This window comes from Thermobia domestica, chromosome 11 (genome assembly GCF_964235325.1).
Source record: "Thermobia domestica chromosome 11, izTheDome1.hap1.1, whole genome shotgun sequence".
NCBI lineage: Eukaryota > Metazoa > Arthropoda > Insecta > Zygentoma > Lepismatidae > Thermobia > Thermobia domestica.
The window spans coordinates 116,407,290-116,432,849 of NC_137464.1; the positions used below are offsets into that span (position 1 = coordinate 116,407,290).

At 36.3% G+C, this 25,560-nt stretch overlaps 1 protein-coding gene across 2 annotated transcripts; it reads right to left on the reverse strand.

The window, feature by feature from the left end:
• Positions 1–3,725: 3,725 nt before the first annotated feature.
• On the reverse strand, positions 3,726–23,737 carry LOC145664379 (uncharacterized). 2 transcript variants are annotated; one of them, XM_081731029.1, is made up of 5 exons: positions 23,244–23,737; positions 16,159–16,307; positions 13,503–13,721; positions 10,168–10,324; positions 3,726–6,626 (listed from the first exon to the last, which is right to left on the reverse strand). In XM_081731029.1, exons 1-5 carry the CDS (start codon positions 23,305–23,307, stop codon positions 6,157–6,159), a joined length of 1,059 nt encoding a protein of 352 aa, XP_081587155.1. In that variant the 5' UTR covers positions 23,308–23,737; the 3' UTR covers positions 3,726–6,156. The 2 variants fall into 2 exon arrangements, with proteins under 2 accessions (XP_081587155.1, XP_081587156.1); XM_081731030.1 differs by lacking the exon at positions 23,244–23,737 and adding an exon at positions 19,435–21,072.
• Positions 23,738–25,560: the final 1,823 nt, after the last annotated feature.

Genomic DNA, 25,560 nt, shown 5'->3' on the forward strand with positions numbered 1-25,560 from the left:
ATCATAAAAGAATTTCACCTGAACGGGTATCGAACTCACGATTTAAACGCTCGGTGGTGTACCACTGAGCTAACATGACCGCTTTTCGGAAGCTGCTTCTGAAATATAACTGAGCTCATACGTAAATGCTCTTTTCCGTATGGAAATCACAATGACGAAACGAGAGTGTGAATACATACTCTCGAAATATGGTATCATTAAGTATTTCAATGTTACTTTTTTCTACACTTAATACCATTTCAACATGTCTTATTATATTTAACAGAAGGAAAAACATATCTGTACATCGTTTCCCGATTACTAAGGTTGGCTTTGGAGGTTCGAACCAGCAGCTTTAGTTTACTGTTTTCCGAAGATACCCGAAGTTGGACTTCAAAAGAGTTTGTCTCAAAACAGCTATCATCATATCGCTCAATCTGTTTGGTATATGGTATATGTTTTTATACGTGTAAAGTCAGTATAACAATTCATTCTTTAAACAGCTTTTCGTATGTATTAATATTCCTTTATAAAAACTGTTTTTGATATTATTATTACGGCACACCATTTTCAGATTTCTTTCGCGAGTCGTTGACCAAGTCGTTCCCCACCAGCGTTGCCAGACTCACAGCTCGGAATTATTCCAAAACCTGATCGAACTTATGCTAGATTCGGTCAAATTATGTTAGATCCTCATAATTACTAATTCAGGAGTTTAAAAAAACGAAGTTGAGATACGATAACGTAACTTAAAATACACAGAGAGCAAGAATGCAATACTTCACGCACCAAAATTTTAACTCAGCTAAATTAATGCAGTCGTTGCCAGACTTAATGGCGTATATATCGTATAAATGAATGCAAAGTTTTTGTTTACATATTTTGAAAGAAAATTACTTCGCAGCATAAGGGGAGTTGGGAATCGTCTGCTAGGGGGGGGGGGGGCAGATTTTTGGTCGGTCTCGGAGCTGTCATTTCAGGAATAAATATGATCATGAAGTCAGAAATAAAGATGGTGAAGTTGTCAAAAAGTTGGGGGGAGAATGGCCCCCATAGCTCCGCCCATGCCTCGGAGTTAAAGGATTAGAAAACCCTGGGTGGAGCAACAAAAAATCCCAAAGACGTTTCGAACTTACTTCGGAAAATAAGACTGCCTGTATGGTTTACCGACTGTATGAATCAATGGAAGAGGATACATTTCTGCCGTTCTTTTTCTTCCCACGACCAACTTCTTTCTCATCTCCAGGTTTTACGGCTTTCTGATAAACTTGCTGAAATTGTGCCAGATTTGGGCAGGATGCTAAAAGCAAGATGCTAGATGCTAGAGACATGCAAATTATGCTAGATCTAGCATCATTATGCTAGATCTGGCAACGCTTTTCCCCACAATAGGCGTGTCGTGCAAGTAACCAATCACACGTCAGGTACTAGCTTTTATCAATTGCTTCCTTCTCACAGCTCAGAACATTGGTAACTATGGATAGACGTACAGCAGTAATTACTTTATGGGAGTTGGAAGGTTATTCTGCAACTGCAGCTAGCAGGCGAGTAGGTGTCCCGGCCTCTACAGGAAGGCGATGGATTCGGAAATATGGTGCTACAGGTCAGACTGATAATTTACGATCTCCTGGTCGTCCGCATGTGTCAACCGAAGCCCAAGATGCGAGATTAGTAAACGAAGCCCGGTTAGACCCACTAAGGACGTCTAGACAGCTAAGGGAAGTTTCTCTCTTTCCTGGTAGAAAGCATACAGCTCTGCGAAGGCTTCGTCATGCTGGGTTACGTGGCCATGTTGCTGCCGTGAAGGAAAAACTCTCAGACGACCACAAAATTTACCGTCTCGCGTTTGCACAGGCGAATGTGGGTTTCAATTGGGAAAACGTAGTTTTCTCAGATGAATCCATATTCACAACATCAAAGGAGGGACGCCGTTTTGTGTATCGTCCGAGAGGCACCCGATATGACCATGGATATGTGGCTGCTTGCAATCGCAGTTGCCATGTATCTATTTTATGTTGGGGTTGGATTTCCAGTCGCGGAGCAGGACAGCTTCATAGAATTGAAGGACATCTGGACAATGCTCAGTACTTAGACATTATCAGTAATATCATGGTGCTATCTGTACGAGTATTTCAGCCTGATGGTGTAATTCAGTTCCAGCAATACCAGTCGCCAATACATACTTCCCGTGTGATTCAGGAATGGTTCGCAGGGCACCCTGAGATTGATTTAATCGACTGGCCGCTCGTGGAGCAGACCTCAATCTCATGGAAAATATGTGGGCAGAAGTGAAGCGTACTCTAAGGGAAAGTTGGCCTGAGGCAGATCCACCAAGAACTCAGGATGACCTGTGGCATCTTGTTTCCGAAGCATGGCTGGAGGTAGGGGAAGGAGATAGATTTGTCACCCATGTAATAGATTCCATGCCCAGAAGAATGGAGCGTGTAATAAATTCAGAAGGGTCTTGGACACAATATTAATGTCCCCGCCTTAACTCCCGAAATAAGCCCTTTTCAGGGCTACCTAAACGCTTCTGAAAATATTTCTAGAAGTAAATCACTCCTTGTATCCGATTTCTGTGCAATCCTACTAACAAAAGAATGATAATTAGCTGTAGGCTTTGAACTCAAGACCTCTTTATTGGCAAGTCCGTACTCTACCAGTGAGCTAACATGAACACGCAAACCCAACCTGAAGAAACACGACTTTCAATTTCTTGTATTCGATGACAATGATGCTCATATACTTGGCAAATGTTGTATTCAACTTGGGATATTCCGCAACACACACACACACACACATAAACAAAGCGAAAGAGAGAGAGAGAGAGAGAGAGAGAGATGAATATACAAAAGCATATTCAACGTATTCGAATGAGACTCTAAGTAACGACATTCCGTTCTAGAGAGAGTTTGTGTTTCTTCCCGTGACGTTAAGGGGATCGGGAAAAGTTATGTGTCTTGAAGCAGGATACGACTTTGGATACTCTGTTTATACGAGGCCTGTCTAAAAAGTATCCGACCTTAATTTTTTCCACGCAAAGTAGTGATTCTCAGGCGGCGCCACCGTGCACGGTGGAAGAAGGAACCTTAATGCGCATGCTTGAATTTTTTCACCGCGTTCGCGTGTGCCAGTCGTGAGCTGGTGGTCGCGAAGTGAGGTGCTGTTGGTAGTGTTCGTCGGATTTAGTGTTTCTCGCAAGATGACTGAACGAATTGAGCAAAGATACTGCATCAAATTCTGTCAAAGGCTGGGTGATTCTCAAAGCCAAACAATTCGTAAGATTCAGCAGGTGTTTGGAGAAGATGCGATGGGTGTAACACAAATTAAACAATGGTTCAACAGATTCAAAGATGGCCGCACATCATTCGAGAGTGAGCAGCGTAGCGGCAGGCCCCAAACTGCTTGGAATGCAGCTGTTGTTGAGCGGGTGCGAAATTTGGTGATGGCAGATCGCCGTTTAACAGTGCGGGAGATTGCAGAAGATGTTGGAGTGAGTAAAGATTCTGCACATGCAATTTTGCGTGACGATTTGAACATGAAACGAGTGGCTGCTAAATTTGTACCCAAGTTGTTGTCTCAGGAACAAAAAGACACCCGTTTTGACGTTGCACAGGACCTTCTGGACACCACCAACACTGATCCTGGGTATCTGAATACCGTGATAACTGGAGATGAGTCATGGGTGTACGGGTACGACCCAGAAACAAAACAATCGTCTCAATGGAAGCATCCTGATTCTCCAAGGCCGAAGAAAGCGCGGCAGGTGCGAAGCAAAATCAAGGTGTTGCTGACTGTTTTCTTCGATGTCCGTGGAATTATGCATCACGAGTACGCACCGGAAGGACAAACAGTGACAAAGGAGTACTATCAAGATGTTCTCAGGCGACTCCGTGACGCAGTCCGGCGCAAAAGACCAGACATGTGGACAGCGAAGAACTGGCACGTCCATCATGACAACGCCCCAGCACATTCATTCCAATTGATCCACACGTTCTTAGCCAAAAATTGAATTACAACCGTTCGCCAACCTCCCTACTCTCCAGACCTGGCTGCTTGTGACTTCTGGTTGTTTCCAAAATTGAAGACGCCTCTGAAGGGATCCCGTTTTGAGAGTAGAGAAGACATAATGCGGAACACGACGACGGAGCTGAACAACATTCCAAAAGAAGACTTCCAGCGGTGTTTCCAGCAGTGGAAGGATCGGTGGGCTAAGTGTGTGGAAGCACAAGGGGCCTACTTTGAAGGGGATTAGGGTCCCAAATCTGTCAGGTATTCGCAACTATTTTTCTGGCCAAAGGTCGGATACTTTTTAGACAGCCCTCGTACACTTTCTATATCCGTAGGAATATATTGTATTTCACGAATGTAAATGACATGCTGTAATGAGAATATTGAGAAGTTACATCTGTATGACAAATAGATGCAAATAAATACACTACATAACTTATTTATTGCTATTAAATGATTTTCCTAACTTGTATTTACATCCTCATATATAATACCGACCTACTGTGAAAATTATCTCAGATGTTATATTTTAAACATAATAATTACTATGTTCTGCAATGATTATGTGATATATACACAACTTATGTATTCTAATGTAATTATTTTATATAATTTTTCATGCATTGCGGAAAATATAATTTTAAAAAAAGGACTAACCTAGACGGGATTCGAACTCTCAACCTCAAGATTTGAAAACCGACAGCTTACCAATGAGCTAACACAAGGACTTCTACAACTATGCTTCTAGCGATGTATAACGGATCTCAAGATAATTATGACATTCATATCCATTACAAACGCTGTTTCTGTTCTACTTTGACTTTTATTTTAGTACTCAGGCGATAATTATGTTCTATTTCTTAACTTTGAGCATTCTTTTACATATGGAAAGATTCTTTAACGTATTTAAATGTTCCATTACGTATGGAGAGCTAAATGACAAACAAGCATGTGCTGACCTTAAAAAAAAAAGGTTTCGAAATATTGTATCATTAAGTATTTCAATCAATGTTGCTTTTTTAAACACTTGGTAACAAGTCTTATTATATTTAAAAGAAGAAAAACAAATCTGCAAACTTTTTCCCGATTGCAAAGGCTGGCTTGGAGGTTCGAACCTGGCTTACTTTTTCCCGAAGATACCCGAAGCTGGACTTAGAAAATTTTTGCCTCAAAACACCAATAAAGAATGCGCTCAACCTTTTTGAGACAAGGTGTACATGAAACTGTATGAAACTATTTGATATATTTAACTTCAAAATTAAATTTCTCATATATTTCATATTTTTATATACAGTAGGACGTCGATAATACGGACGCCAAAAATCAGAACGTGGTCCCTAGAAGCTAGTGACAGTACATTAATTGAGTTTTCTTTGTGTGAAGTCAATGTTTTTACAAAAGCTCATTCATATGTAATTATTTGGCATACATATTTTTATTTTCCCTTAGGCCTATAAAAGATAATTTTAAGAGTGTTACAAGAACAGTGTAATTTAGTATACGAGCAGGTTCTTCAGAAACATTAAATGTAAATAGTCTTACGTACGGTATTGTAATTACTGTATAACACTGTATCGATAAAAGTGCATACCGTACAGTATATTTAAGTCTAATGGCTATCTTCTGGTCATTTTCGAAAATCCGAACTACCTGTGGCCCCAAATAGTTCGAATTTTCGACGCCATACTGTAATTTAGTATTTTTCATAACAAACACTGAAGGTCGCACTTTGAGATCTTCCTCGTGGCTAAGTAAATAGTATACGAGCCTTTGGCGCGGGACACCCGGGTTCGATTTCCATCGGGATGCTACGATAAGCTGTAGGTCCACGTCTCATAGAGCCTTGTTGCTGAAGGGGAGTGAAAACTCAAAGGAACTGAATTTATTAGCTTCTTATTTCTCTCAGCCCAGGGGTGGAGGTCGCATGTTTTCCATCCCTGGGCTAGGAGAAATAAGAAGACAATTATAAGTGACAACGAAGTATCACATATTGCTTACCGTTCATATTGAAAAGTTATTATAACAATTAATGACTGTTACATTCAAGTTACACTTTTATACATATTATTACAAAAGCTATGAAACTAAATATACTTGGATGGTAATTATTTAAGAATTGTTGTTTCGTAAAAGATAAAAGTCAGAATATAGAACATGTATATTAAGCTACTCCAATGTCACTAAGGAGAGTGTTGATGGCTGTTGATTCCTTGTCGTAAGTTGACGATAAATGGTAACATGATCTTTGAAGAAATGCCCGTCATGAGATTCTACCGAATAACTAGCATTTAAGGACCATATAATCTTAAAACAGCAGTCCACGGCACTCATTATATTTGGTAACGTATATACCACATCATCGACTATTACGTGAAAGCCACTTACTTCATTCAGCTCTCTTCCTACAACCATGACGTATGGCTGTACTGTTAAATGCAGATCTTTGAACTTCGCCTGCCTTGCACTTATGCTGTCTTTTAGTTCTGCACACGTTTGTATTCTTGAGATGAAGCCCTCTTGTACTTCGGCCTTAGTTGGTCTCCAAATCTTCTGCGAAGTTTTCACATGAACGCTATTTACGTTCATAAGATAGGGTATGAGTAGAAAAGCTGCTAATGTTGATACTTCTTCCGAATCTGGAATAAAGTTGAAAAATACTAGTAAATAAATTTATAAATGAATTTCTTACAAATAAGATTTAGTTCCATTGCAGAAATATAATATTCTTTGATGACGACAATGACAAAACCTTCACACACAGTATTTGTCCCCTACAAGTTTCACTTAGCATGAGTGGGATCAAACTAGTGACTCCACGCACCAATGTGAGCGCTGTAACACTCAGCTACTGAAACTGTACGAATTCTCTGCATAACTCGGCTTTATTATTGCCGTGTCACGAATGAAATTTTCTCAGTTGCTACTAATTATAATTGTATTGTATTGTATTTATTTTCATCCTTTTTCATACAAATTGTTCACAACGTGAACGTATGAGTTGGACACGTCATAAGAACACTGAATGTGTACATATGTATAGATTTAAATCTACATGCAATATTAAAATAATGTGAATTTATGTAAAAAAAAAAAAAAAAAAGATACAATTTTTCATTATTCTAATTTACATACATCGATATAAAACAACATAACAGTTAATAAAACCTTACATTATAGATATACAAAATATGTATACTTTAAACATTATTTACTACAGGCGAGATATTCTTCTACAGAATAGAAACAGTGTTCGAGTAGGTAGGTCTTGACTGCTTTATTGAAACCAGATGTTTTGTTTTTTAAAGTGGAAGGAAGCTTGTTATAAATATTCACTGCCATAGGAAATGTACTATTCTTATGTACTTTTAAACGTGAGGACTCTACATGAAGGTCAGACGCTTGTCTTGTATTATGCATATGAATATTTGAGTTCAACCGAAAGCTGCTTGTATCTATCTGTATATCTTTTCTTACAAATTTTAGAAGTTCATATATATATAAACATGGAAGAGGTAAGATTTCAAGAAATTTAAATAGAGGTTTACAAGAAGTTCGAAGTTTACTTCCGGTCATAAACCTTAAAGCTCTCTTTTGTAAAACGAATATGGAATTTAGCAGTGCAGTAGATCCCGAGAATATAATACCATATTTCAATTTAGAATGAAAAAGTCCAAATTAAGTTGTGAGCAGAACATGTTGACTGAATGGAAAAAAAAAAAAAAACTAATGCAATTTCCATAATATTTCAAGCGCTTTTAACCGGAAAGACATTTTTAAAACAAAAAATCAGCGAGATGTGAACATGCTACACTTTGTGAAATGTTCAACGTTTTCCCCCCACCCATGTCCTTTTCCCGCATCCCAGCACACCGTAGAAATTATTGTTTCGGATTGAATGTGTAAAGGCCTTTAACAACATGAAAGTAGATAGCAAGTTAGAATCAAATTGTTCTTTTTGGGAGGGATCTAGCTATGTTCAGGGTTGAGGTTTAAATCAGATGAATTAAAAAAAAAAAGTTTTTTTAAGGACTTTGTTTAAGAAAGTACAACTATATAAGTATTTATCCAGTTAAGAGTTATAACCCCAATGACTAAAAGGTCTGCCCTGCAGAGGCAAAGTAGGGCTGGGAAGTGTCGTTCTGAACCATCTTTGCTGGTATTGTCCCATAATTTGTTTGGTACATCTATAGACAAACCTGCCTGAAGATCTTACCAAGGGATTGAACAGTGACCCTGTCGACAGAAATAAAGATAGCATAATAGCTATTGAAGAAATATGTTTCTCATGCAGGAACTAGATGCCTTGATCTAGTTTAATTTCCTGCTGTTGTGACTGTAGGTTGAGTGAAAAGAACAGATGAATGATAATAATAGACTTGCTGGAAGGAGAGTAAGAGGAAATTGAAGTACCATGATGAAACCTATACACACCATTAATAAACAATTGGTTACTCAGCAAAACCAGATATACACAAAATACTTGTCCAATACAAAGCATATAGAACTGCTGGAATTTGAACCAGAGAAGTAAACGATTTTCCAGCAGATCTACTTTTGCCGTACCGCGACTGAAGAACAATACTCTTTCCCATGTCTTCCAGTCAACTTGTTCCCAAAGTTAAAAGCGAAAAAATCTTACTGGACAGGGCTTTTAATCAGCTAATGATCGGAAAACCACAGAAGATTCCTGCTTTTCGGGACTTTCTAGAAACGTATGTTCTGGATATTATATAAGCATTGAGATCCGACTGAATTGTGTTTATTGTAGCTAAAGAAGACCACATTACTTGATATGTAAAATTATTATTATTATTATTATTATTATTATTATTATTATTATTATTATTTATTTAAGGAAAGGACATAAGGAGGGGTTCGGGCATCCAACTACTAAGTCTCATCAGCCCTTAAAGTGAGGCTAAGACGGGGGAACGAAGTTCGCCTGCCCTCAGATAAGGTACTACCCAGGCATTTATCTGGAATAGCTGAGGGCGATCAGAGCAGGCTAGGGTTCGTTCCCACGCTCGACCTACTCAAATGCCGCATGGGTGGCAGATGCGTTGAGAAATAAAAGTACTTCAAAGACGCAATTACATTCTTTCATTTTACGCCTCGAAATGTTCAGCTGACCCTCGTAGATCACGTTACATGAAAATGAAGTTGCACCAATGAAGCTTCTAAATTCTTATATCAACGTTATCTATAGCCATATTTTTCAAGCAGAGACAGAAGTGACGAATTACATAATGTAAACAAGTAAGTATTATTCCACAATTTAAAGGTACAGTATACTTCAAATATACAAATGCAATAGTAAAACCCTGAATCAATTTGCGAAAACTGTTTGAGCTACTATTACCGTTTTTGAGTTGTAGTCCTTACTGTTGAAACAGGAGGTAGTAGATTTCTACCACTTCCGGTTCAAGGAAATGGGATCTAATCTTGCGATGCTAAATCAATTCCCAAAAGCCGCTTGTCGATACCACTGACCATTTCTTATTTATGACCATTAATGTTGAAACCGGAAGTAGTAGTGAATTTCTACCGTTTTCGGATTTAGTATAAACGCAAGAGTAGAGATGGTTTATTTTCTTGAAATCGTTAATCGATTTCCGGAAACCGTTTGTCGCTAGGCATTACCATTTTTGAGTTATGACCATTAGTATTGAAACCAAAATTGGTCCATTTCCACCATTTTCGGTATAAGTGAATGGTTGTTGAAGGAGATGCAACCAATTCTTTGGATGCTGAATCGATTTCCGAAAGCCGTTTGTCAATAATTCTCACAGTTTTTGCTGTGACAGACAAAAAAAACTTTAAAACTCTCTTTATATATAAAAAAAAAAACTTACTTCAACTCTAAAAACCTGGTTTAAACCATAGAACTTGCTTTCTAGTTAGTACAGATATTTTTCTAATTTTTTTTCATATTTTCCTAAATGATATGTAAAAAAAGAAAGTCCATCTTTAGCGTAGAAACTTTTCTTTCCTTAAGCAATTCGTTTCAGGATTTCCATGAACTTACTTCAATAGAATTAATGAAACAATTTCATCAGTTAATTTTACTCTGGATGCACACTTACGTTAATTGTCAAAGCATAGTAATACCCTTTTTTGGGGTCACTGTTTAAAGGTTCTGCTTTGTTACATACTTTTACACAGGGAAAAGTTACGTACCGTTCTTGTACTGTAGGAAATGAAACAGTCGACCATCAGAGTTTCGTGGTTTCTTCTTTTTCGTGGCAACGTCAAAAAGTTTTGATTTTAATACTGGGAAAGTTTCAAATAAGCTGATTGTGTTGTCTGAGTACATGTACTCATAGTCCTTAAGGAGCTGGAAAGAAAAAAGTAATTATTTTCATTATTGTAGTAGCTAATTGCAATATAAATTAATATTACTTACAAAGACATTAAGATATATTATCATTACGGTGTTTCGCTGCCAGTACCTGAGCTAGTTAAAGAAACGTGCCTGAAGAAATTACGCCTACTTCGTTAAAATACAGAATACTAGTATGTTTGATTCTTTCTTGCTTACAACAAAAGGCCTGCCATTGAGTGAATATTGTATATCTTTCCACATTTACTAGTTCGACAATAAGAAACATTTAATGATGTTAGTAAGCATGCATCCAAAATCTAAATGAGATAGATATGAAATTTATTCCAATGAGCAATCCTGCGAGAAATACTGATAGCGAACAACAGAAAGTAGATGTTATAACACGAGAAGAATACCTTGATATATTTCCAAGACCAAATGAAAAGTGTATGGTTACTTCTGTTAACAAATGTTCTTTTATGCATCATTTTCTATTACATTTTTAAAATTAAGATCTTAAGGCATTAAATACATTCAATATTAAATATAAGTCCAAAAACCTCAAGGTATTCTAATATCAACTTATCCCGTTTGTCGTGGATGTCAAATAGAAGGAAGACGTGTGGTCATTTATGCTTCCCTGTGTGTGGTCATTTATGCTTCCCTGTGTGTGGTCATTTATGCTATTATTTTCTGTTGTGCTTACTGTATACTGTGATCGGCAGAGAAGCGGGAGGTATCATAGTTGAATTTTATGCAACTCTGTTTCAAAGTAACTGTTTATATAAGGAGCCTGTTTGATTTCTGCTGTTACGACTAAAAGGGAACAGTTATTCGCCAATGGGAATGTCTCGTCTAACAATCATTAACGGGGAAATGAGAACATCTTTAGGGTAGCACGTATGCTCCTTGCTCTCTGGTACTATATTTTATTAGGTTTACAATAATAATTTCTAAACCTATATTTAGTCACAAACACCTTTGTTGCAATTTAATATCCCAAAATGCCATTATGTAAAAGTTATTATGACAAAAATAGCCTATGTGCGCAGGTCATCACTACTGGAACATATGTATTAGGTAATTTATCACAAATGGAATAGTATTGTGCAATCAGAGTTATTAGTTAACTATATTTCAAATCAGAAGTAATTAAAGGTTAATATCCTACTATGAACGCTTCTGTACCCTGTATAATTACATGATTTAACATTACAGATGTATTGTATCTAATCACTTTACCGATTATTGTTCTCATAAATACTTTGGTTCAATTATCAGAATGCCTACAAAGAGAAATGTATCCCTACAACCAGCAACTTCAATACATTCTCTAAAGGAATCAACATTTGCGAGCGTTTCATAACTCTATAAATTGGAACTTCAGGCACTAAGGCCTACGAGCACTCTATTTAAGGCTCCCATACGTCCCAGTTTTACCAGGACACGTCCCGGTGTCCTGAAGTTTTTTGCCTTGTCCCGGTTTATCATTAATTGAAAATCAAAAGCTTTCACAAGATAATGAAACCGACTTATACTTTTTACATTGCAAAACCACGCTGAGGAATTGTAACTATCATTCTACTTGCAGGTTTCTGTAATTCTTCAATCTTCATATTTCCAAGCTTTCAACTCTTCTTTAGAGTCTTGGTCACGGTGCTTAAAAACAGGAAGAAAAAGAACAAAACCGTCAAGGAATAAAAAGGAACAGACTTACCAAGGGGAAGAGCTGTGTAGAAAACGCGTTGTCAAATGCATCAGCGATCTGCAGATGTTCTTGAAGCAAACTAAAATATGGCGGAGTCAGTTTATGCGTCTTTACTGTTTCTGTTGGAAGGTTGCCAACTCATGATATTTGTATTATCATGCTAATGCTGGGAAACTTTTGTGATACCCTCCTCCCATTCGTCACTCACCCATCCCTTGTCTAGATTTAATTTTGTTTTTGTTTTCAACAGAATAAATACATTTTCAACAACCGGTCTCTCTACTTCATTTCTAGCTCCAAATAAAATTTTTCAATCTCCTACCCTGTGTTGCGTTACTTTTAAATGTTTCGATAAACCTGACACCGGATTTTTCGCTTTCGAATTCGTAATGTGTTCTTCTACTCGGACTTCTAAATTTCTTTTCGTTTTGCCTATGTAACTCTCTTGGCAACTGCATTTTTTTTTTTTTTTTCGTTAATACCTGCTTTCTCATTGGAATCTGTGCAATAACTTAAATTGGACGATATTATTTTCTAGAGTTTTAGGTGGTTTAAAGACTGTACGTAAACCGTATTACGTGTTGATTCTATTTAGTGCAGAGGTCAGTCTAGGAAAAATAGGCAATCATACCCATCCCTTATCCTTCATGTCGGTTTCAGGTTAATCGGAACTAACATTCTCACTCCGCCATTCTGACTAACAAACTGACTCCGCCATATTTTAGTTTGCTTCAAGAACATATGCAGATCGCTGACGCACTTGACAACGTGGTTTCCACATAGCTCTTCCCCTTGGTAAGTCCGTTTCTTTTCATTCCTTGATGTTTCTGTTCTTTTTCTTTCTGTTTTTAACCACCGTGATCAAGACTCCAGGGGAGATTCGAAAGCTTGAAAATTTAAAGATTCAGGAATTACAGAAGCCTGTAAGTAGAATTATTCTTTTTGCTTTATATTCGGACAATGCTATAGGAGCACAGGTTCAATCTTAATTTTATAATTATTCTAATCGTTGCTTCACCGGATGTGCCATCATGTTAAAAATGAAGGGGATATTTACCAAACGACGACTGATATTCAGTTGGGGCCCGCAGTGTTTAAATCCCCCGAACTGTCACTCTTATTACGAGAGTTTAGAATGGATACCCCGTTCTCCAATCAGAACACGTGTAACTTGTGTGAGAGAGGAAAGAGGGGAAAACATCGCGAATATTTACTAGTTTGTAAGATGTAATTTTTTTCAGAATATGGTATCCTTAACTCTATTATGAAATTTGCTTTTTAAAGCTGCATTCCTGGTGTAAATAAATAACAGTAATCAAACCCCATATTTAAACTTTGTTTCATATCTTTGAAGTTTCAAACATATTTATTACCATCTGTACTTATTTTAAATTATATAACCTTTCTAAGTTTTTAACCTAACGTATCAATAGTAACAACAATTCTTATATTTAAATCAGTATATGCAGGTAAAACAATTACCAAGTTTTCTTTCGTATTCAGTTGTTCATCCATATTGCCCTGTATATGTTTATTAAGGCTACAATCTGTTGCTGAATCAGAAATGCTATTCTCTGGCATACAACTGGTGTCTCCCTGTGATTTTGTAGATACATCTGAAGTGGGTATTACAACTATATCAGCACTGTCAAACTTGAGTACGTCTTCTGATGATGGTTCAATATCAGTAATCTCCACTTCCTGTAATATGTAATTTGGTTGAAATTGTACATAAGACATATTTCTTCACTAACACGAGAACTTTATTTTGACATCGCGCTAAAAGATACTATTTAGAACACGTATAATTATATAATACTACAATATAAGTAGGTAAAACTTGGTATGTTTTTATTGTATCCAAACAATTATATGAAGCATGCATTCAATCAAAATCAACATTATGTCATTCATTTAACTATTATTGAGTTACAAAGTATTGAAAATGAAATTCTTGAGTTTTACGTCTCACGGTTATGCCGGGAGACGGTAATGATGAGTAATGAATGAAATGGTGGAATGAAGAAAGTGAGAGGAAACGAGAAAACCCACGCACACGGTGTTTGTCCACCACAAAGTTCACTTGGCGGGAGCAGGATTTGAACCCAGGACCCCATGCACCAGAGGTGAACGCTCTACCACTGAGCCACCGCGGCCCTACAAAGTATTGAATTTCACTTTAGACACTTAGAAAGAAACTATAAATATCGCAAAACTAAAGAATACAAAGGCTTTTGTAAATTGTTAGAGTCGTCAAGTCTAGGAGGCTTAGGTGGGCGGGTCATGTAGCTAGAATGGAAGAAAGTAGAAACGCTTTCAAAGTCTTGACTGGAAGACCAATCGGAAAACGACCATTAGGAAGACCTAGGCGCAGATGGGAGGACAATATTAAGATGGATCTCGCAGAGATTGGAATACAAAGTAGAAACTGGATGCAGTTAGCTAAGGATGGAAGTCAGTGGAGAGCTTTTGTGAACGCGGCATTGAACCTCCGGGTTCCATAGGCCATAGAGTTAGTTAAAGAATACAAAGCACATAAAGGTGTAAAAAAAAATTGAGACAATTTATGAGCAGTGCTTGTTTAAAATTTTGTTCGCATTGAATTATCTCTTCTTGTGCCGACGAAACCTACAGTAGACGAAAGCTTCAAAATTCTACGATAGTTTTCGCAATACTTTTCTTTCCTTGATTTTTACATTTTAAAAACCCACTGTATCTTTTAAGATTATATATATATATATATATATATATATATATATATATATATATATATATATATATCTGGTGGAAAGGTTAGGTTAGGTTTTGAGTTTAGCGTCCCACATTATGCCATGTTGGCTAAAGGAGACAGCCCTACTGATTATAGTGGAATCCGAACTACTTTTTCGTTTAACAGTACCCCACTGGAAATCGTACCAGAGTCCACGCGCATCAAATGCAAGTGTGCTAGCCACTAGACCCAGCGGAGGTCCAACTGGAGGAAAGAAACGACCTGCCATATGTTTTACAGGAACATGCATTGACTTATCCACAATCTTTAGTTGTGTACTACTTAACGTACAAGTATTTATTTAGCTAATTTCGTTGGGATGGGGATGAGACGTTTATGGTTGCAAGACTTCTAACATTGTAAAGGAGAACACATTCGGTTGGCAACAATGTTAGTTTGGTGGTGTTAGCTATTATGCCAAACAATGTCCTGCCGATATTTCAATGGTGTAACATTTCGGAGTTTAGTTGTCTATTAGTTCAAAAGTTACGACGTCGTAACAAGATAAAGGACCCATCCTGTATAACTAGTATCTCTATGAACGTAATTGTATATATACAAGAGAGTGTCGTTCCACAGTATGAAACTACAGTACACTTCTAAACTACGCAAGTTCATAAAATCCCGAATCGGTTTTCGGAAACCGCCTGTAGCTAGCTATGACCGCTTCAGAGTTATGACTTACTGTTGAAACCGGAAATGATCGACTTCTACCACTTCCGGTTTAACTTGGAGGTTCTTCAAAAAGGGGGAACGAATACTTGGGGTGCTGAATCGATTGACGAAAACCGCTTCTCGATAGCTCTTATCGTTTTAGCTGTGATACCTCTTGATAGACAGACAGCCGTTCTATAACACTTCTTCAGAGTTTCTACAGATCTGGAAAAATCTATTTCCCTGACTTCTCGCTGACTTTTCCTGACCTGACCTTTCATGACTGGTGTCAGATAACGCTGGCATATAAATAAGGAATAAATAACGGTGAATATTTAGATATAAGAACATTTATTCTATAGAGACAAATAGTAATCAATTGCTCATACGTACAACAAAAAATAGAAATAAAAACCAAATAGGTATTATAATGGTTGGCTAAGCTGAAATTGGTGTACAATTAATGTTAGAAAAATATATTTTATAAAATTTCCCTGACTTTCCCTGATTTCCAGTCTTTTCCCCTGACCTGCAACATTTTCTCTCAGTTCCCTCTGAGAAGTAGGAACCCTGTTCTTACACTTATGCATAGCATCGTTTGGAAGTGTAATATAACTATACGATACCTTTAAATACTTCGGAAGCTTTGTCATTTATATACTTCAGATATGTTAGTAATGATAAAACTACGAATAAGTAAAATATACAACTAACCGCAGAATCACAATCTACTAGTGGATGCATATCTTTCTTCCACATGTTCCAATGTTTCCTGAACAATGCTCTGTGTCCCACTTTTGGAAACAGAGAATTTATGTCTTCGCCTTGGAGCATGGCCATTATGTTGCTAGTAATTTCATTCTCTGGAAAATATATTAAATAATTACACTTCTGTAGGACAAAATAATACTGCAAGGTGTGATGTGATTACGGGGGCAGACTACTAAAAATGATACAAAAGCTAACATATTTTCTTCTGCCTGTTTCTCGTAAGTGGAAAGAGATAATGAAATGTAACTTACCACAATAATAGATAATGTTATTCTACACCCGAAATATGAATCGGAAGAATTTTCAGTGTTGCCATCCATAGAAATTACAGTGTGGCCAGAATATGAATTACCCAAAAATCTAGGTTAAGGCAGGACTAGAAGAAAGAACTCAAGGATATTTGATGACTTATCATGTACTGGTTCCTTGTTAACTACTTTCTAAATAATATTTGTAATTATTTTGTAATAAGCTTTCTGTATTTGTATTTATTATAAATTTTCTGTATTTGTGTTTATTATAAAGTTTATTAATCATCTCTGCCGATGTTTGAATGGTGCAAAATTTCAACGTTTTCTGTCTTAGTTTTTCAGATATTTCCAGATAGAGTTTTAAATGCCTCACCCTATATATAATAGTAGCTTCACATACCCACTTCGCTGCGTCTGACCAACAATTCCACCCTAGTAAACAGAATTTTCGAAATTCCCATGTTTACTAAGATATCAAAAACCACTGAAACACGTGTCAAATTATTTAAAATCAGAATTCCAAATACACAACTTCAAAATTTCTAACTTAATGGCCCAAAAGGGTATTCCGAAGAATGCTAATGATTGGGAGATATGCCCATCTTATTAAAATACTTTCCCCTCTTCCTCGTCGAATTTCCATAAATCATTCCTTAGAGATACTCTATGTCACGAATCCTACGTCCCTTCAAGTTTCTAAGTTAAGCAATTTCCATCTTATTAAAATATTTCCAACCCCATTTTCCCCCTGCCATCCTTTTATTTTCTTCTAGGCAATGTGTCAAAAAAAACCCGAAGCACGTGTCTAATTATTTTAAATGAGAAGTCCAAACCCCAAATTCCATGTTTTTAACCTTCAATGTTTCGACATATCGATATTTTACTATAATACTTACAAACACACACCTCTCTTCATTTTTTTTTTTTTTTGTTCCCATTTTTTATAAAATATAATAAAAAACTGAAACACGTGTCAAACTGTTTAAATCAGAAGTCCAAATACAATTCGTCAAGTTTCTAACCTTAAAGAATTAGGAGATACGGCCATCTTTACAATATTTCCCACCCCCCTTTCCCACATACCCGCCGAATTTCCAGAAATCCTTCTTTAGTACTACCCTACGTCACAAACCCTATGTACTGACCAAATTTCAAGTTTCTAGCCTAAGCGGTTTGGCTTGTGCGACGGTCAGTCATTCATTCAATCAGTCACTCAAGATTTTGCATTTTATACATAAAGATCTGATATTGACCCATTGCACGATGGCACCATACTTCAAAAGAGGTTGGTTTTAATCCAAATTAATATTAGCTTTCGTATAAAGTAATTGTATCACCATATAGTATAAGGGAATCGTTTAAAAAATCACTCTCCATTATAAAGAATATTGTATGTACACAGCCTTAAAATTTGTAATAATTTCAAAATCGAATAAACTAAGTTGAAGGCTATGAATTTGTACTACTTCCGTTGGTAATGAGTGCTGCGTCTCAAGCACTTACAGCAAAAGCCAATAACTACCATTATCGAGCATCGAACAAATGAACCACAGTGGGGACTTGTGGTCTTGCACTATTAACTTTGTCCTCTGGTTATTATTTTGACTAAGACACAGCCACAACAAGATTTTAATAAAATCTATTTAAACTTTCACTTATTTAAATTTAACTTTTTTAAATACCGGAAATCAAATACGGAGTAAGTTCAATATCTGAAAGGAGCATGCAGCACTGAACACTTTGACCTTAGTAGAAAACAAAAATATCTTTTTTTTTAAGATACTTTCAATATTCACACTCTAAAACTATAGTATGACTTACTGAAAGACTTTATGTCTAATTTCTACCATCTTAAGATGTATAGTACGTATAATAGTTAAATAACAATAAAATACATTGTATTAACACATTTAACATTACTAGATCCTAAAGACAACTTTCAACTTCATGTCGTTTAGCATTTATTAAAAATTCAAATTGTGATAAAATTTAGTTGTGATTAAATTTACACTTGTTGATCTTCCAATTAAGATTTAAGAAAAGTAATATTAAATTATTAGAAGACTAACATTGCCCTGCAGACAAGTAGGACAAATTCAAAGAAACAAATTTTATCACATGATCTCACCCCACTCCCTTCTTCATTGCTCCTCCGAGTGCGAGTTATTCGTTAGAAAATCTTGTTTTTGAACAACCATTCTTTAAGCTATCAGAAAACATTTGAAGAAATCGGTGTATAAACTGAATTTGTTACATGAAACCTTTTATCTAAATTTTTCTAAATGATTACTGTAAGCATTACAAAAGATTTTTTTTTTTTTTTTTTTTTGCGCAGCGATTTGACTCTTCATTATACATGTAGTAAAAGCTCTGTTATTACAATTTTGCGGCTATTTACTGATTCCTTAATTTTAATATTAATAAAAGGAAACAGCTACTATGGAGGCTAGTCGTGAATGTATCATATCCAATTAAAAATCTGCGGAGAACACATAATAACATATTCAATTTCTACAATATTTATTATTTTTATATCTATACCGTTGGAGAAGGTAACTTATATTATTTATTTTCATTACTTTTACTTTCGCATTCTCTGTTTATTTATATTTCATTTCAACACCCACATTATACCTAAGCAAATAGACTATTGACAGAAAGCTTCAGACTCTCCGCGCTCTCGGTCCAGTCGTAGCGTTTTAGCATCTTGGAACCTGAGAGGATGCAACTTTTGATAACATATACACTGGTTAACTCATTGTAGATTTACTACCGGTATTTTATATTTAAGTCACAACAACTTTTCACTTGCACTTACTAGAATCTCATAAAGATGCATAAGCTATTGAACATTTCATGGACACGGTTAATTATCAGAGCTGCAACATCGTACACTAACACTAATTTTTATTTAATAAACACGGAGGAGAGGAAAGGACTCAAAGCAAAAGGGGAGAAAATACAAAACCTGAGACTTTCTATCAGTAAACGAACAGATTCACATTATGGGCCTCTTCTATATTCGCTTTCTTTTCATATTAAAAGCAAGAATAAAACAACTCCTAACCAAAATTGACACTTTACAACACAAAGATATATATATTAGCTGAACGTACTCGATTCGCTGCGTCAAACAGAAGAGCTCCTTCCACCATCAGTGTTGCTAACAACCTCTGAAGAAAAAAGGCTAGATGGCCCTAACAAGTAAGCTTTTTTATGCAATATATATATATATATAAAACTAGATTTTGAGCTGCTAACCTAAATTATAGATTCTAAATGCCTTTTTGTGTGTGGGATTACAAGTAAGTTATAGTAAAATTTGAAATGTTGAATTTTATTCAGTGAAGACTAACAGGTAACATATATGACTCTCAATAACAAATTACTTTGTGAAAGTAGACAGCCAGAATTATCAGTCGAATATAAATAAATCATAGATGACGTCGCAGCTAGCAGAGGTGTGGAACTGGATGCACCGTCGTTGGATTGCGTATTGGTTGTGTAGGCTGGAGGGCGCCATGGTTTAGTGGCAGAGCATGCGCGTAGCCTCTGGTTTGATCTTAGCTCGTACCAAGTAGGGTTTGTGTTGGACAAACACTGTGTGCGTGGGTTTTCTCAGTATCCTCCCACTTTCTAGATTCCACCATTTCATTCATTTCTCATAACCAGTTGTTTTAACCTATGCGGCGCGGCATATTTGTGGGTCGTAAAACTCAAAGATTTTTTTTTTCTTTGTGTAGGCTGCCATTCTCCCAATTTTCAGTAGTATTTCTTTCGACAGATATAGTCCTTACAACAGTATAATTTCTCCGCAGACCCACACGAATCATCATGGTTGCATTGAGTGTTCTCAAGCTAATTAGAAGTCCTATTTGTTTCCTTTAATAAACTAAAACAATCTCCGCAGCATGAAGAACCGAAAAAGTTAATAAATTTGTATGAGGAAACTCTCATTCTTGCAATGAAATGCGAAATTTAAAATAATTTAAAAGCACTTGACCGTTACGGGAGCGATATTAAAATTATTTCTCAGTCGACAATTATTGTTAAGTGCCTGTAAAGCTGTAGGTAGGAGGAGAGAAGAAGAAAAATTAAGAGTTTGTTGCGTAATAAAACACCCTTTCATGGGAAATCAATTAATGCGATTGTATATAATGACAAATATTCTTCTCTTTTTATTTTTACACTTTATTTTCAAAGAAACAGTATTTTTAGAATTAATTTAACGGCTAATAAAAAAGGGAAAAAATGGCAAAAGAGCTTCATCAAATCAACTATATTTTAGGTTTTCGTAAATTTGCATAGCTAAATGCCTCTTCAAATAGACTAGATTTTGTTCTTTCCGCCTCTTTTCTCCTCCTTTTCACTAAAATATCAAAACAATTAAACACGTGTCAACTTATTTTAAATAAGAAGTCGAAACAAACAACTTCAAGTTTCTAAGCTTAAGGGATTCAGAGATATGGACATCTTATTAAAATAATTTCCACCCTCTTTTCCACACCTAAGCCGTCAAATTTCCAAAATTTCTTCCTTAGCGGTATCCTACGTCACAAATCATATGTACTGTCAAAATTTGAAGTTTCAAATCCAAGCGTCACTCAATAATAATGCCGGAAGGGGCCGCGGTGGCTCAGTGGTAGAGCGTTCACCCCTGGTGCTTGAGGTCCTGGGTTCGATCCCAGCCCTCGCAAAGTTAACTTTGTGGTGGACAACACCGTGTGCGTGGGTTTTCTCTGGGTTCTCCCGTTTCCTCCCACATTCTTCATTCCACCATTTCATTCATTACTCATCATCACCGTCTCCTTTAGCCTAACCGGCATAATCGTGGGACGTAAAACAAAGATTTCATTTCAATTCATTTCAATAATGCCGGAAAGGATCTTAAAAATTTCGCTAGTTTTTACGAACAGCCTCACTTGTGTTGATACATTTCATTTTTCAACACTATGATACCTCCCTTGCATTGCTTTTGCAAATTATAAATCTTGTCATTCAGTTACACCAACTATTTCTCAATTAATTGTTATTCTGGTTAAATTCAATCATTCACTTTCTTTCGTCTTTATAATCATGCATATTGCACGAATTTGTGCTGGTGAAGAAGACTCGTCAGGGTAAAAGATACATAAACATACATACCAATTAAATTGAAATACTAAGCTACATCTACTATATAAAAGAAACACAAAAATAGGCATTGCAAATACTATCAGTAATCAAATTCATTTACACATCGTATATAAAAGAAATGAAATAGTGCCTAGATATCAAAGGGAAATTCAGTTTGTAACATGCCGTGACTTTCGGCATTACATACTGCATTAAATACCATATTCGCCGTCACTGTCATGAAGCCAACAAAATAAGCCACAATTCGGTGCTGTAGTAGTTTTGGAGCACCACATTTTGAAAGATTTACAGGCAAATTTTTAATACTTTTCATGAAAAGACACATTTATCAGGATGAAATTTCTGCAGGCTACAGAATGAAACAAAATAATACGACTATATTTCAGGTTTACAAGTGTAATAGCGTTACAAGTTCTTTACGACCGATAAAATAATTGAAGTTCCTATTTTCCACCGGCTGCATATTTCTCCACAGTGTACAGATCCTGTATTTTATGTTTAAAAGTGGAGCATTATACTAGTATGAAACCATGACAAGTGTTAATGAAACTTGTATCCTGGCCTAAACCCACTTTCTACTACCCTAGCCTTCGCGTATACTCACCATCGCCGACGCGCCGTCCCTTCGGATTGAACCCGCGCTAATGCGACGGCGAGTTAGCTTCGCCCTTCCGTCAATCGGTTAGATACGATTCGTGCTTTTAGTGGCCACCTATCATAGGTTGGTTTGTGTTTTGTGCACTATAGTTTTTACGTTACACATCCGAAAGCCGTATTTATGCACAACTTGTAAAATAATTGTAATTTTTTAAGAACTCTTTTGTTTGGCTCCTTGAATTTTATCTATGTCACATGAAATATTTTTATGCTGCCCAGTAGAATCCTTTTAGGACACAATAAGAAGAAAACTAGTGAAAGAATTTTAATTTTCCAACAATTCTTTCGGCTTACGTCCAGTTTCAAACCTTCAAAAATGCAGTTAAACCATTAATGATTGTTCGATTAGGTTAGTTTAGTGTTCCCGGTAATACTTTACTTACACTAGAACTGTGATTTTAGCCGCTTTTCATAGAAGTTGGTTTTCATTTCATAATATATTCTATTTTCTTGTGTAATTTTGTAAAAGTCAAAGCGGAAATATGGTATTCAACGTACCGATTCACCATCCTATAGGACTACCATGCTCCTCGATCATCGGAACATTCATCGTATTGCAAATAGTATCAACTTCTACATGCATTTTCTCTGTGTTAATGAAATTCGTACCCTTGCCAAAACCCACTTTCTAATACTCTAGCCTATTAAACATAACTTTACTGCCAAGATTACACACATAAATATCACCTAAGAACTCCAAATCATTTCTTACTTAATTTCTCTCCTGGATTTTTTTTTTTTTTTTTTTTAACGGAGGAGAACCTTTAAACTTAACCCATCCTTCCTAGTGGTGCGCCAAAAGTAAACCTGTACGCACAATTCAACAGCATTATCACATCAAATTTATGTGTGAGGTGTTTCGTACAGACGTAAAGTGAAAGCTACGTTTCAGTTTATGTTAACAACTAGCAAGACACTGCTATTTTTCGAAGGTCTATGAGCCGGGTGTAACTATACATACATACATGATCAACACAAACTTACCTTCGAATAATGGTATATATTGTTCCAATTTCCATGTTGTTAATAATGTTCTTGTTTCCTGCATCTTAATCGATTTAACGGAAATATTACACCACTTTCCTCTGATTACACTATTGCATACACATACCCGCCGCCTTACAGATAACCGCGACAGAACAGCGATGTTGTTTTTTCTTTATCATAAAGCAGAGCGCCAATTTCCCTGCAACGGCAATTTCATTGTCTAAAATACCACACGTACTCGGTAATTATCAAATGCGTTGCGTGTTTACCGATCTCTCCTTATTTGAAGTAGCCGAGTAAATTAGTTAGATGTCATTTTTCAAAATTAGTAGCCTAGAATTAGGTTAAAACAGCAAAGTATGATTTAACCGAACACTGCTAGGTTACAATAACCCAGAGAATTTCTTCAATGAGAGTATTTTTAACAGAAATTCGGCTACTGTCAAACGAGTTTTCATTTAACCCTGGCTTAGCAAACCCTCCATTTTCTCAGTGTAAGGGGAATGTGGAGGCTGGGGCTTCTTTCTTTTTTTTTTCTATATTTTAGAGTTAATCAGAGGTCAGGGAAATTGCAACTTTTGTCATGGAAAGTCAGGGAAAAGTCAGAGATCTTTTCTCCAAATTGTATGGACACCCTGTTTATATTTCCAAATGAAATTATATAAATTAGTGCATTTCAAAAAAGTTAGGGGGCACCTGCCTCCTCTTGCCCCCCCTAATCGCCGCCCATGGTCTCAAGTGTAGTAACCCTGACTTAAAAGTTTTGCTTCGAGAAAGATGGATTCTCTGTTATATATCAGAGATATAGTCTCAAGTTGGAGCAGTATTCTTTATGACAAGCTTTGAAGCAGGCAGTATATCTGTTGAAATAAGTTATTTCTGAGTGTATGACTGGAATTAAGAACTATTTTGAGTCAGTTCGACTTGTTTCTAGTTAAGGCTAGGTAAATCAATCCCCAGACGGAGAAATAGATTACTCTTATGTTATTTCTTAGCAGGGAACATCTAACATTTTCACGGGAGACAGTGTCTGTTTATGGATATTAACATTTCCACGTTTATTCAAGATTGCTAGCAATACCTGGTTTCCATAGTAATGGAGCAAGTCTTAGGAATTTTAGAGTAAGAGCCTTATTTGAAACGTGAACAAGATGCTGCCAATTCCTTTGGAGATGGAAGTCCTTTCTCCACCCGGAATTTTCACGGATGGACGTCGAGATTGAACTGGAATCGCGGGGCAAACAAGATGGTAGTGGTCCACACAGTTTTTCCAACAGCAATGTACAAAAGCACTAGGCCTAAGTCCTTTAGCAGGCGTAAAGGGAATAGTGGTTCACAAGGAGATCAAAATAACACGATAGATTTTTGTAATGGAACGGCGTCGACGAAGGGTTTCTTCGGAGATAATTTATAAGAATTTTATAGTAGGTGAGGTAATAACTTGAGATGTTTTGTCATGCGTTAAAAAGACTGGAACGCCGAATTAGAAGTAGTATAAATTTTATTGGCTGTTGCTTATGTACAGCACAGAGGAATTTTGAAAGAACTAAATATTTCGTACAGCAGAGGCAATATTAGATGACGCCTAAGTTTGCAGTGACGTATGCGTGAAATCTGTAGGGTTATGAATGTACTCAATCTTGAGAGAGAAATAAGAGCAGTTCAATGAGAGGATAGAAATTTAACTGGCTGCGTGACGTAGCAGCAATTTCACCAACAGCAAGGTTCAGCGCAATATGATAGTTCGTATTAGCATGCACATACATAACCAGTGTGCGAATTAGATAATCTATATTGGGGGGGATAAAATTAGGCCAAAGGACATTGTCTGAAGGTTCAAATTTCAAAATGAGACAATAAATGCCTTACCCCCCATATATATATATATATATATATATATATATATATATATATATATATATATATATATATATATATATATATATGTGTGTGTGTGTGTGTGTGTGTGTGTGACATCTGTAATAAATAAGAGATTTATTAATTTAATAAATCTACCGACAATAACTATGCACATATATATTGTCTGACATACACACACCCCACTAAATTCGGCTCGAGCGATAGCCATGATCACAAACATATGTTAATTTTTTCACTCATATTGAAAGCTTCCACTTTGCATTAATACATACAGGTTGCGAAAAGAAACCTACTTCAGTCTTGTGAAAACCACTAAAATTATCAGTTAAACCGGACATTTTTTTTAAAAAAAGAAAATCTAGATATTAGCCTATCAAATAAGAAATGGATTGTTGCTGGTCCCGATTTCTCACATCAAGGTCAAATCGAAGGC